The 12,752-nt window shown below is 50.9% G+C and overlaps 6 protein-coding genes across 6 annotated transcripts in view; all 6 read left to right on the top strand.

The window, feature by feature from the left end:
• Window positions 1-2,138, top strand: part of BDV14DRAFT_93678 (LEA domain protein) — a 4,086-nt gene extending 1,948 nt beyond the window's left edge. The window contains exons 2-3 of the mRNA XM_073777892.1: window positions 1-1,402; window positions 1,455-2,138. The exon at window positions 1-1,402 is cut by the window's left edge and continues 17 nt beyond it. Coding sequence (XP_073626036.1) covers window positions 1-1,402; window positions 1,455-1,982 — 1,930 coding nt within the window. The 3' untranslated portion in view covers window positions 1,983-2,138. The remainder of the gene's footprint in view (window positions 1,403-1,454) is intronic.
• Window positions 2,139-3,076: 938 nt separating this feature from the next.
• On the top strand, window positions 3,077-3,929 carry BDV14DRAFT_202113 (uncharacterized protein; the record flags this gene model as incomplete). The annotated part of the gene is made up of 2 exons (XM_073773927.1): window positions 3,077-3,083; window positions 3,157-3,929. The coding sequence occupies 2 exons, from the start codon at window positions 3,077-3,079 to the stop codon at window positions 3,927-3,929; spliced, it is 780 nt and encodes a 259-aa protein (XP_073626035.1).
• Window positions 3,930-4,393: 464 nt separating this feature from the next.
• Window positions 4,394-5,683, top strand: BDV14DRAFT_93693 (uncharacterized protein). Its single transcript, XM_073777893.1, has 2 exons — window positions 4,394-4,892; window positions 4,979-5,683. The coding sequence occupies exon 2, from the start codon at window positions 4,979-4,981 to the stop codon at window positions 5,618-5,620; it is 642 nt and encodes a 213-aa protein (XP_073626034.1). The 5' UTR covers window positions 4,394-4,892; the 3' UTR covers window positions 5,621-5,683.
• Window positions 5,684-7,863: 2,180 nt separating this feature from the next.
• Window positions 7,864-8,774, top strand: BDV14DRAFT_202111 (retropepsin-like aspartic protease; the record flags this gene model as incomplete). The annotated part of the gene is made up of 2 exons (XM_073773926.1): window positions 7,864-7,870; window positions 7,936-8,774. 2 exons carry the CDS (start codon window positions 7,864-7,866, stop codon window positions 8,772-8,774), a joined length of 846 nt encoding a protein of 281 aa, XP_073626033.1.
• A 279-nt stretch (window positions 8,775-9,053) lies between these two features.
• Window positions 9,054-10,647, top strand: BDV14DRAFT_177137 (uncharacterized protein). Its single transcript, XM_073769366.1, has 4 exons — window positions 9,054-9,162; window positions 9,232-9,675; window positions 9,797-10,217; window positions 10,335-10,647. Exons 2-4 carry the CDS (start codon window positions 9,670-9,672, stop codon window positions 10,469-10,471), a joined length of 564 nt encoding a protein of 187 aa, XP_073626032.1. The 5' UTR covers window positions 9,054-9,162; window positions 9,232-9,669; the 3' UTR covers window positions 10,472-10,647.
• A 974-nt stretch (window positions 10,648-11,621) lies between these two features.
• Window positions 11,622-12,694, top strand: BDV14DRAFT_177132 (uncharacterized protein). The gene has a single exon (XM_073769365.1). It carries the CDS (start codon window positions 11,744-11,746, stop codon window positions 12,458-12,460), a length of 717 nt encoding a protein of 238 aa, XP_073626031.1. The 5' UTR covers window positions 11,622-11,743; the 3' UTR covers window positions 12,461-12,694.
• Window positions 12,695-12,752: the final 58 nt, after the last annotated feature.

The following is a 12,752-nucleotide window of genomic DNA, read 5'->3' as shown; positions in this document are numbered from 1 at the left end:
CACTGAAGGTGGTGAGGATGCCGTTGGCGGAAAGATCAAAGAAGGTGGAAAGATTGCCAACGACGATAACGAGACCATCGGCCAGGCAGATCTTATCAGCGAGTTCAAGGGAGACATTGAAGACCCCGAGAAAAAGACCGATGAGACTGCTGAAGACGCCGAAAAGACTGGCGAAGACGCAGCCGACGACGTCGAGGACGACCTCCCCCCTATCTCATCTCTTGAAGGCCTGACTTGCAACAAGGCCGGTAAGATCGTCGACCGCGACTCTGGCAAGCCCGTCGGTGAGTTGGTCGAAGGCGACCCCAAGAAGCTCTCTCGTCTCGGATGCAAGCTCGACGACAAGGGTCAGTTCTGGGACAGCCGCGGCAATGTCATCGGAAAGGCCAAGACGATCCCCACCGAGGACTACGGTGAGGAGCCCCCGTTCGCTGGCCTTGAAGGCCTCCACGTTGTCAAGGATGGTTTCGTCGAAGACGCCGCCGGCCACCGTGTGGGTAAGCTGACGGAAGGCGATGAGAAGAAGCTTATTGGCCGTCCTGTCGATGAAGACGGAGATGTTACCGATCAGCACGGCAGCGTCAAGGGTCACGCTGAACCCTACGAGGAGCCCGAGGAGGAGCAGCCTGAAGAAGAGGACCTGTCTAGCCTTGAGGGCAAGACCGTCAACAAGGCCGGCAACGTCGTCGATGAGCACGGCAAGGTCTTTGGCCGTATTGTCTCAGGAGACGGCAAGCGTCTTGCGGGCCGAAAGGTTGACGGCAAGGGCCAGATCTGGGGTGACGACGGCAAGGTCATCGGCAGAGCCGAGCTCATCCCCGGTGACGAGCAGGAGAAACCCGAAGGTGAATTCTATGGTTTCGAGAACCTCACCGTCGGCAAGGACGGTGTTGTCCAAGACCCATCTGGCAAGATTGTTGGTCGTGTTATCGAAGGCGATGCCACCAAGCTCGCTGGCCGCAAGGTCGACGAGGACGGTGAAATCCTCGACAAGAGCGGAAACGTTATCGGTAAGGCCGAGCGTTGGGAGCCAGAGGAGAAGAAGCGCGACGTCAACCCCATGTCCGGTCGCAAGGTCAACCGCGAGGGTGAAGTGCGCGACGCTGATGGCAACCTCATCGGTAAATTGACCGAGGGCAACCTCAGCAGCCTCATTGGCAAGGAGATCGATGACAACGGTTATGTTGTTGACAACGACGGCAACAAGATCGGCCAGTGCACTCTGCTGGAACATATGCCAGAGCCCGAGCCGGAGGAGGAGCCGGAGCCAGAGGGACCATCCCCCGAAGAGCAGGAGGCTGAGAGGAAGGCGGCGGAGGATAGGGACTTGGCTAAGAAGATGTCGGCCATTGTTGGACAGACCTTGGACAAGGTTGGACCGATCTGCAAGCAGATCACAGACGTGAGTAAACACCAAAACCAAGTCAGAAGATGAATGACTAACTGTTGTGTAGCACGTTGACCGCGCGGAGAAGACCCCCAAGGACGAGCTCGACGAGGAGCAACTCGTCAAGAATGTGAAGCCTCTGCTCGAAGAGGCTAACAGTATCCTGCAAGAATGCAACGGAGCCATCCGTGCTCTTGACCCTGATGGCCACGTCGCTGCCAACGCAAAGGCCCGCGCTGCTTCCCACGAGGCTTCTCCCGAAGAACACGCCCTTGCCGAGAAGCTCAAGGAGCTCAGCGACTCCGTCCTGAGGACCATCGAGAACGGAAAGCGCAAGATCGACGGAATGCCTCATGCAAAGAAGGCTCTCAACCCACTCTGGGGTCTCCTCAGCGAGCCCCTCTTCCAGATCATCGCCGCTGTCGGTCTTCTGCTCACTGGTGTTTTGGGCTTGGTTGGCCGCTTGCTCGAGGGTCTTGGTCTGGGACCTCTGGTCAACGGTCTGCTCGGTGGACTGGGACTCAATAAGCTTCTTGGAAACCTGGGATTGACGTCCTTGACGGACTCTCTCGGACTGACGAACAACAAGAAATAAGGAGTGGATGAAGAAGATTGATTTTGAGATGAAGTTTTTCGGCGGCAATGGTCATGTTATTCTTCTGTCATGGTAATGTACATATTAGTCTTAGTAATCACTTTAATGCCACTGTTCATATTCACATGCACTCGAGTTCACACATCACCTGTTTTGGAGAGAATCCTCCGCAACCTCTGCAGCACGTTCGTAGCCAGATTTTTCACATGGCAGAACATAAAGAGTAATAATCAGAGAAAAAGCAATTACTATCCTTCGAGCGGCAGGTGCAGGCAGCAGTCAAGGAGGGGAACGCTTTGGATCTCTGAGACAGAGTTTCATCGAAACTTGAGAGACGTCAGGTACGCTACTTCACCCAATTACGAGCAAGACTACAGAAGCCTTGACAAAAAGACTGATGGGTCGGCTAGAAACATCGTGATGCTTACTGGTTATGACTAGGGAAGAGTATCTGCGTTGTATGACCGAGCAGACCCTTCACTTCCTAGTAGGGCAACGATGCCCTTCTACGAGGCAAAAGGCTGGGTGACAACGACACAACTCGGGCTTCTGTGTGGCTGAGAGCCACCAACGGACCGGCTGTGCTGCAGGCGTTGCTCTCCCGCTGAAGACAGTCAATGGCTTTCAGTTCCTTTCATTGTCGAACTTCAGAGAAAGGGAGATCTATACTGTCCCCATCTTTCCCACTGAAGATAAACAATCGATTAGTCGGCTCGATAGTGGGACTTTCACTTTCTGCAGAGGAGGTACCTGGGCTGTGGTTCTGGCGGCCCTCTGCTGTCATAAAGTCATCCCACCCCCGTTGTTCCACCTTCTTGCTTTCTAGAAGCCTTCCGCATTTTGCCCTTCGAATTCACCCTCCAGCGTGTACTAAACACCCTGACCCCGATCAAGCAAATCGCCCCCCCTTTGCTCTCATCAAACTAGTGGAGCGCTGAGCCACCGCTGTCACCGGGCGCGGATAGCTACCTGCAACCCCAGTTTTCATCGCTTCTGATGATCGTCGCTTCCCCGATGCTCCCCAGTCTTCTCAATGTGCTCAACACTATATATTTCTGAATATTACCAGACTACCTAGTTTCCGAATTTGCATCATGCCTTGTACGTCTCTCCTATTTTGAATCTGGACCAGAGTATCTACGTTCTGCTTGGGTGTGACTGACTTTCCATACAGCTCGAATCTCAGAAAACACACAGGAGGCCCTGCCGTCATCATGTCGGAACCCGAGACCTGCAGCCCTTGCTTCCCTGAAGAATTATGGTCGTGCTATTAGGGGAGGATTGAAGGGCCTCTTGCATTGGATGCCCAACCCGCTGGGACCATCCAAGGGGTCACAGCAGTCTGCGGAGCATATCTCCCATAAAGTAGAGTCACCGCCATCAAAACCGAATATCCAGGGCTCGATTGGATACCTTCCAGCATTTCTTACCAACGAGCAGCCCCGGCCAGCTTCACGTTCATTTTCCCAAGCATTCTCCAGTCTTCGTCGGTGTCGAGCGGTGGGGGGAGCGGGTACCATCGTTCATGAGTCTTGTGCAAGGAATCCCGACCGATCGGCACTATCGATCGAGCAACTTAGCTTCGGCATTGGCGTCACTGAGGGGCCTCATATCCTTATGAGGTTTCACGGAAACAAGCCCGGAAAGGCCCAACAGGCTACGGCATCCTTCGAGACTCAGTTTCTGAAAGCCAATATCATGGGCAGTAAGGCTTGGGAAAGGCTGAGCGAAGGTGGTCGGCGAGGTAGTCTGGAGCCTGTTGGTAGCACCTATGTCACTCCCACAGGGCCAAGCTCAATCTCAGTCCGAGGTATGGCACGCAACGTGGAATGGCACTTCAGAAATGGGCCTCGCACTTATACCTCGGATTTTTTTGTCGTGGAGAACGATGGTTTCGATGTCTTTATTGGCAGCGACACAATACGGCGGTATTTACTGCCCGCTTGAGGTCGGTGCCGATGTTCGATGTCACCTGCATAGCGAGAGACGGCAGAGAGAAGATGCTTCAAGAACAAGTTCGGGTGCATGAAGTCCCGAGGCGCAACATACTCCATGCATGGCATCTGCATTGGGATTGATCCGTTTTCCGATAGAGGAATTATTTTGTCTGATGGCGTTCGGTATGCGTAGACAGTGCAAACAGAAGAGATACTGGCGCGAAGAGGGGCTTACGAGGGAACGGGCGTTCCTATGAATGGTTCTATGTTGATATGGCCGGGTTTCAAATTATGGGCGCCTAATGATATGCTATTATTTGCTACTTCCACGAGGCCGATAATTTAGACCGAATGCTAGGCTCCTTTTCTTTTTCTAGCCTTAGGCTTCTCAGTACCGAGTTGCTTTTGGGAGCGGCTGCGACATTTGAAAATGAGGTGTCTTGCTTGGCCTGCAGGTGGACAAAGGAGGAAGGATCAACCTAGCCACCCATGACTGGCAGTTCCCTCAAAGCCTCCAATCGCTTCCATCCTACCGGTTTCAGTCAACGGACAAGACGGCCAGGAGAAGACCTAGGCCAAAGAACAGCGATGCGTTGAAGGCAGCCTAATCCTTGGGTTCATCTTGCGGCATTTTCTCCATGGAAGCACGGTGTGAAGTCTGTCAGACGAGGCTAAAAGCAATCAACAATCCTTGCAGTTTTCTTTTTGCATTCGATTGGCCGAAACTTGCCGTATCACCCCCCCCCACGATGGGACTTTACTGATTTCATCTTCCATCTTGTTTCGACGTTGAAACAGCTTCAACGAGCTTCCAGTAAGCACCCATCAAACACGGGATGGCGTCTTAGTGAGGCGATGCTGACGGCGACGCAATGGATAGCGAACACGACTTTCGATCCTCTGCTTTGCGATCAAACCTAAGCCTCATGATAGCCTTAAATGAGGATTAACTACATTATTTTCCCTACAAGAGGTGACCACCAGACTCATTTCAAACTGCTCTTCATTACCATGTCGCTCGAAGTATAACTGTTCTGACCAATTGTTCTTGCGAGCTAGATGTCCTTCGTCCAGTCGTGCAAAAATGCGGCATGTGGAATTGTCTCCTGTTGTGACCGGCGGTCTTCATTCAACCCCGAGCAACCTCCTCGAAGCTATAACAGACATTCTGAGATCAATGCTTCCTCGAAGCACTACTTTAGTCGGCTGAGAACATGGCCGAAAGACAGCCAGGGGACCCGGCAATCTCGAGTGAATGGGAATCGCACAGCGGTATCTGGGAGAGGCCAACAGCTACACAATACAGCAGACACAGAAGCCGAAAAGTTGACTGAGAACATCAGGCAACGGGTTTTCACCTACGACATTGTGCTGCTTGGAAATGAACCCATCTACCGCCGCTTACTTCTCGACTTCAACCTCAATATCGATGCGATATCCGACGAGATTCCAACGCTTATGAATCTCCCTATCACCCCATACGACGGATTGGAAGTGCCACTGCCCAGTGGAGCCCTGGCCAAACCAATTGGAATTGTGAAGTTGAAGTGGAGGGTTTATAAGAAGAAGAGAAAGTTTGAAACAACATTTCTGGTCATTCCGAACAACCATTTTGATATGCTTATAGGGCGATCATCCATCCAGACACACAAGCTTTGGGATGCTGACAGAGATATTCGGAAACGATTACAGTATGACTAGGGGGTGAGGAAGATACGTTTTTTGGTTCCGGGTCGTGGCCGTTTGGGCATGTACATAGTCGACGCCATAGGCGTAGGGCAATCGATACGTTAAGGTGTTCCCATATGATCTTGCACATCGATTACTTATAGAGCTTTCTCAAATTGAATTTGAATTGGACGGGTGGATGGAGCTAAATGGCGAATCCTAGCCATACAGATAATGAAATGCAAAGCACTCATAGCCAGCAATCCAATGACCGGGAGAACACTCACCGGGCCCAAGCATGCGTCTTCCGAAAAATCCAAAACAAGAGAGCTGGAGAGCTCCCAACAAGACTACCTATCCACCCAGGAAACAAAAGCGATCCCCTGTTAAGTCTTAGTTACTGTAGGCATGGCACCACGACACCGACAACACGCAGCCAAAGGAGCTAAAGGAGTCAACTTGCATCACATCGCATCGCATTGCATTGTGACCCGACTACCCGGCGAGCTCAATGGTGACGAACGTACCTGCTTGACAACATGATGGCTCGTCTGATCATCATTGTCTGATTTAATGCTGGTCTCTCGGCATTGCTCGAGTTCTTTAACACTAACATTTCTTATGCTACCTGCGGTGCTTGTCTTGATGGGGAGAGCCACCATATGGCTACTCGGTCGGGAACCGTTGATCAAGAGCATAGAGGAAGGCGAAGGACGAAGTCTGGGTGAAGGTGAGGTTGTACTCGTATAAGTCAACAAACACTAACTTTATCACACTGATACCTCGATTATGCACACTCTACTTACTCTGCATACATATGACGTCATGTTTACAGTTAACTCCAACCTCAGTCCAGCACAACGGAAGAGCACAATGCTTCCAACTAACCACCAGAAAGTCTGCCCCGAGCGACGAGACTCAAACAAACAAGACGGACTACTGGGAATCCGCGGTGGTCCTATTCTTGGCTGATTCACCCGTCCATTGCCCGCTGAATTTATAAACCAAAGTACCTCTATCATTGGCTACATGGCTCCATACACACCAGATCTCGACGAGAAGGAGGTCAGCAATTACTGGATATGATACAGCTCATTTGGGTGGCTCTTTGCCCAGGCAATTGGAGTTCCGCCCGAGGCTGAATTGGCGAATTTCGCTGTCTGTCGCTGTCTGCTCGTCCGCTTTACAGTGCATATGGATGGCCAGAGTGATGGCCACAGGCAGCTTACTCTACGGCGGAAATAAGACGAGTTCAGGGCTTCCTTCCTAGAATTTTAAATGCCCGCCGCACGATAATTGGGAGGGAGAGGCACGAGTATTGTTGACGGGAGGACCATGCACTCAAAGTCCTAGCGAACGAGAAGGATGAACCACCTGAGAGCGGGGACCGGGCAGTCAGCCCACTTTCTTCTCATTCGATTAATTTGTTGCCTGGGCTCAAGTGACGAGGCAGTGCTCACTCAGGCTTTGGTAAAGCAGTGGCTGGGGATTGTGGGCAAGACAGATGGAAGATGCCTTGACATGGCGTGGAACATGGAATGGTAAGAGCAAGTCCTCCATGTTCCTCCCCCCTCATTCGTTTTTCAAAGCGTTTGATGGACCTAGCCTTATTTCAGTAAGCATCCTGGCTCCGCGCTCCGGCGACTCTTTTCCATTTCCACTTGTTAGTCGACCAAGCACGGTCTAACGCCTCACAGACTGTGGCAGCGCTTAGGAGCTCTCGTTCCTTGTCCACATGCTAGTGACAAGGCAATAGTTTACACCAAAGCTTCCCCATATCCATATACTTGGACGACACTCTTCTTGATTTGCACCTGCTCACATCCGCTGCCACTCTAACACGGCTACTCGGACACGGATGCATCCTGCGCATTGAAGTGTTGCATTATTCAACGAAAGAGAGCGGCGAGTACTTGTCTATAAGTGTTCCGACCCTCTTCAATTTGGGTCGGAAAAGAAAGGAAACCTTTTTGTCGACAAAGCAGTCGTGCGAGCAACCTGGAGCTAAGTCCGCTGCATCGCTCCGTCATTGTCAGCGTGCTTGGATTGTATTGGTTTCCCTTGTCCTCTGCTTCTCTCTGCGTTGCTGCGCCCCAAATCCGACCTAGTCGAGGCCAAGACCTCCACCTGCCTCCCCCCAGTTGTCACCTTCCAATCCCGGTGCAGCTAGCTCCTCTACTTGCTGTCATAAGTTGACTTCCCTACGTTACTCACAAACATTTCCCGCCTGAATTCAGTCTTCCTCTACGACATTTTTCATGACTGACTACAGAACCATGGCTGGTGAGTTATCCCTATTCCGTGCATGACACATGAGAGGGGGGTTTGTTGAACTGATGATGGGGCAGCTGCAGGGAACCGTGAGACACCATCTCGCATCAAGACTTTCTTCGACCCTCTCTTCGACCCTCTCAAAGACAGCTCCAAAAGAGTTCGAACCAAAATTTCGAATGTGTTCCGCTTCCGCTCACGACAGAACGAGTCGACGAATGAGGCTGACTGTACCTGCGGGAAGCTGTGCGTGCATAAGGCATCAACGAGAACTCGAAATGGAACCTCTGGCCCCCAGGTCCCAGCCGTCGCGGACCCCCAACAGGTAGCTGTTCGGGTGTTCTCGTTCCCCATTGCCACGTCTCTCAGATCGTTATCGAGTAGCGGTCGTGCTCCGTCAGACTCGATCGCTTCAACGGCCATTATCAACCCCGAGTCTTCACAATCTGGCTCGTGGCCCTATGGTTCGACCGGCTTTAATTGGGTATATGATATTCGTGTGAGACGGCCTCGTGGCAGCCCCAGGGATGCCATCAAGGTGTACGCCCTGCTCGACACCGGGTGTGATGGACCCTGTCTCATGGCTTCCTCGCATTTCGACAGGCTGAACAAAGATGGCCGGATAACCTTGGAGGAGCCTTTCAGTCACGAGAGTGAAGGGCTGCATGGAGGGCGAAAGAAGGCTAAGGGAATAGCAAGAGCTCTGGAATGGCAATTTAAGGAAGGCGGCAAGACATTTAAGTCCGACTTTCTGATCGTCGACATGGATCAGCATGACGTTGTGATCAGCGAACGCACTCTTTGGAAAGAAAAACTGCTGAGGGCCGGACGTGAACTGGTTGAATGCCACGAGAACTCTAAACGACAGCAGGAAGATGATGATCGAGCGTTGACTCACCGCATGGCAGCCGACTGAAGAATCCGCGTTGTTCCTCGAATGATAATGTGTTCAAACGATTTTTGCGAAGGCGTTCGAGGATACGATGTGCATTAGGTATAGACAACAACGGCGAGGTCGAGATGCAGTCATATCATGAAGAATGGCGTTTCATTCTTTTTGCAGAGGCGTTCAGAGAATTGGCGCAATTTGGTATTCTTTGCATGTATAACGGCGTTCGTGAACTGAATTTCCTTACTATACGGCATGTACTCATATATAGGATCAATATCCTTACCGTTTTTGTTACCCCGCTCCTTCTCCCAACCCCCCTTCACGACACAATCACCCGTGTAATTTCTTTTGCGGAGAATGGGACCTATTATCGAGATCCGTGGAGCGCCGTCTGGCTCAAGTGGCTTCTATGGTGAGTCCTATAGGTCCATTTGAAGTGGCTATCTGTGTGGTTCGCGGCTAACGCACTCCTCTTCAATAGACTGTGTTCGTTGCCATCTTCCGCCACTGACAGCGCTTCCATCAACGCCGGGCAGATGTCAGCGGCCTCGAAATCCCAGTAATTCAATTTTCGACAGAGCCATTGCTCCTACAGAGAGCACACACCGCCGACGACAGCCTTGTCGCGACGACGAATTGACCAGCCCATCCCTGCCTGCATTAACCACACACAACACTGCACGAAGCAAATACGCTGTAATGGAACACCCGCCATAAACTCCTGACTTGGCCTGATGAGGCTCAACAGGAGAGAGTTTGATACCCAACTGCTCTCTCGAGAAGATATGAAGGCCTTCGTTTCCCCTTCAGCTGGGTGAGAACCACGACCCCGAACCTCAGAGCTCGACGCGACTATTACAAATCTACAACCTCAAGGAGCAACTTCTACTTGTGAAAAAGCCGACCATCACCCCGGATCATGATGGTAAGTAGCTATGTCTCCTATACAGATATCTTGTGGGAAGACAGTCTTTGTTAAAGAGACAAGACTGATTCCAACTAAGCGGTACACACTTACTTTACTGACTCTGCCATTTCCTGTCTAGACGCGAACCATTGTCAAAGTCAGAGTCTGGAACCCCGACCACGGCAGCGAAGGAGCATCTCTTGATGCAGCGATCGACGATACCGTTGCAGGAAACATCATCCTCCACCAATGCTGGAAGCACATACATGGGTATCTGGGGCTGGATAACATCGCTGGCTATCCATCCACAACCATTCAAGACTCTCAGTCCGCCTTATACACGGTTCAGAGCATGGTGGAGCTGCAGGTCAGATCAATAGACAGGCCATGGACCCGTGTTGCTTCATTTTACGTCTCTGAAAGCGAGCACGGGCTTTATGGAGATCGATTCCAGATAATTCTGGGGCATGGCTGGAGGGAGAGATTCCGTCTTCCTTCTGATGATGGAACAACAGTTCACTTGGGGGCTCCTACACTTTACCATTATAATGGGTCGGATGGTTAGTGGTTTTCCTTCTTTTTTTTATATTATTTAAAGTTTTTTTCTTCTTTGTTTCGAAGCAAACTCCGCGGAGCCAGTGTTACGTATTTTAAATGCTAACTCCCCCGGGATCTAGATAGGGAGAAGCGAGAAGAAGAAGCGAAAAAAACCGACGCCGAGAGAAGAAAGAAAGCACAGCAGAGCGGCGATGATTTTAAGCGAAGGCAGAATGACAGGATTCAGAATGCACAGTCTGCATCTTCGACTCGTTAAGGCGCAAGAACTCTGGCATAGCTGGAATCGATACGCTGGCCACCGATTATCATAGTATTAGTCAATTCTGCTTTGAAGTTGCGTTTGCATTACTGCCTTGTGTCCACGTACTCTTTTTTTTTCTTTTTTAACATCTAGAGATAAGAAGTCTGACACTTTGTTGGCCATCAAGTCGGTACAGCCTCTGGCGTGCATGAGCAGTACGAGGTGGTCTTTGTGCACTGCATATTTCTTTTTCGAACCCAGCGCCGACTGAAATTGGAAACAACGCATGTCAGCCAATGATGACGAATGGAGAACCGGGTGGTGCATAGGAGCTTTGGCCCTGTAGCCTGGACGTTCCTTCCAGCTAGCCTTGTGGTTGACCTGCTGGCACCCTCGGGGCATGCAGGCATCAGGTCCACTGAACCCATCTATCTTGGCTCCCGCTTTCATCCCCCAGTGTCAGCAACAGAAGATCCCTGAAGGAAGGTCAGCCTTGATGACGGTCACTGTACGACCCAGGCGCCTCTTATGTTGTCAAATGACACCCGAATAAGATCATACAGCGCTCTCCTGGACCCCCAGGAAGGCATCGGGTATTCTGGGGCGCAGCAAGGTTGGCCCTGGGCTTAATTGATTCTATTGGCTAGCAAGTGGTCATCCTTCGAAACTTAACACTGGGAACTATAGAAATCTTGCATACTACCATACCCTCCAGCTCCCTTTGCCCGGGCAAAGCGGCCCCTGTCTGGGCGAACTTCTTGAATGTCAGACCGGGCAAGGCTCATTCTTATGGATGCCTTTCCCTCCAGCCAATACGGTACATTCGAGAAGGCCGGTTACCGTTAGGCCACATGCATCTCGCTTAGGCGTGGCAAGGAGGTCTGACAGCCTGTGTGAAACTTTTACACTGCGTTTCCCCTCCAGCCTGGTCACTATCCCCATCCTTCCAGCTTGATGTGTTTCCAGCGCCCCCACATTGAGCCTCAAGTGCATTTCCAGACATAACACGATCTTTACTTTTTATATGAACCAATAGCCTTCGTGCTTTGCTTTGTTACGTGAAACGCGAGGCACCGCAGCATTGTTTGTCTCTAAGGACCTGTCAATTTAATATGAACTGACCTTTTCGCATACCAACTATCATACGATTTTATGAAGGCCAAACGTTATACCAAAAGTTCGACCCACGTTTTCCTTTTTATATTGTGTTTTCGTTCTTAACAACGTCATCTTTAGTGGCTCTCGCTGGCAATACTGACTCTTTACCCCCGCACTTTTCCCATACAGATGACTTTCTCTGGATACTGCAAGAGCATTGCATGCGCTATTGTTCCATGGTGCGGCCGTGGCAAACGTCATGTGATCGATGAATACTCTGAGGATTATCCCAAAAAGGTCCCTCCCGCACCTGCATACAATGGGAGTTCCCGTTCGCGACAGGAGAAATACCAGAGCTTCCACCACAACCACAACAACAATTATAACTGTGGTCAATGCGCATATGCGCAAGAAGCCCCTCCACCAATTCACACCATCTACACACCAAATAACTACGGCGGCACAATAACAGCGTTCGATTTCGGCGACAGCCGTTTCATCTACGATACGGAGATCTACAGTTCCCCTCTAGCTCTAGAAAGCGAAGTAGAACATACCAACGAAAAACTTATATACAGACGCCTCATACTAGACTTTGACGACCAAAAAACAACAGACGCAATCTGCGACGAAATCCCGCAAGCCCTCAATATCCCCATCAAACCCTACAAGGGCTCAGAAGTACAGCTTCCCAACGGTGATTGGGAAATGCCCGTTGGCACGGCCGAAATACCCTGGAAGGTATATGAAGGGCAACGGGTATACAGGACGCATTTCCTCGTTATGAAGGATAGCCAGTTCGATATGCTGCTTTCGCGCGCGACGATCAAGCGATATAAATTTTGGGAAGAGGATAAGGATGTCAAGGGGAGATTGAATGGGACGATGGGTTCGGGTCGGCGTTGAGGGTTCTTTTTATTGTCTTTTTGTTGTCTGTCTTTTTTTCTTGTGTTTTCAGGCGTCGAGTGTGTGCATGTTGTGCTTAGATTTGTCCTGTCCTGTCTTGGATATCCAACCGTCTGGATAGGGTCAACGGCTCTGAATCGAACCGTCTGTCTCGCTTCTCCGGTATCGACAAGCCATTCCATCACTATGATCCCCGTGAAACAGGCATGACTTGCCCACCACTACCAACCAAATGAGCCCGTTTAACGCCTAGGAGAATCTAGCCTGTACCTCCTACCCTGACCATCCCCCA

Source organism: Aspergillus stella-maris (genome assembly GCF_047715825.1).
Source record: "Aspergillus stella-maris strain CBS 113639 unplaced genomic scaffold BDV14scaffold_44, whole genome shotgun sequence".
Taxonomy (NCBI): domain Eukaryota; kingdom Fungi; phylum Ascomycota; class Eurotiomycetes; order Eurotiales; family Aspergillaceae; genus Aspergillus; species Aspergillus stella-maris.
This window is presented reverse-complemented; position numbering and strand designations above follow the sequence as displayed.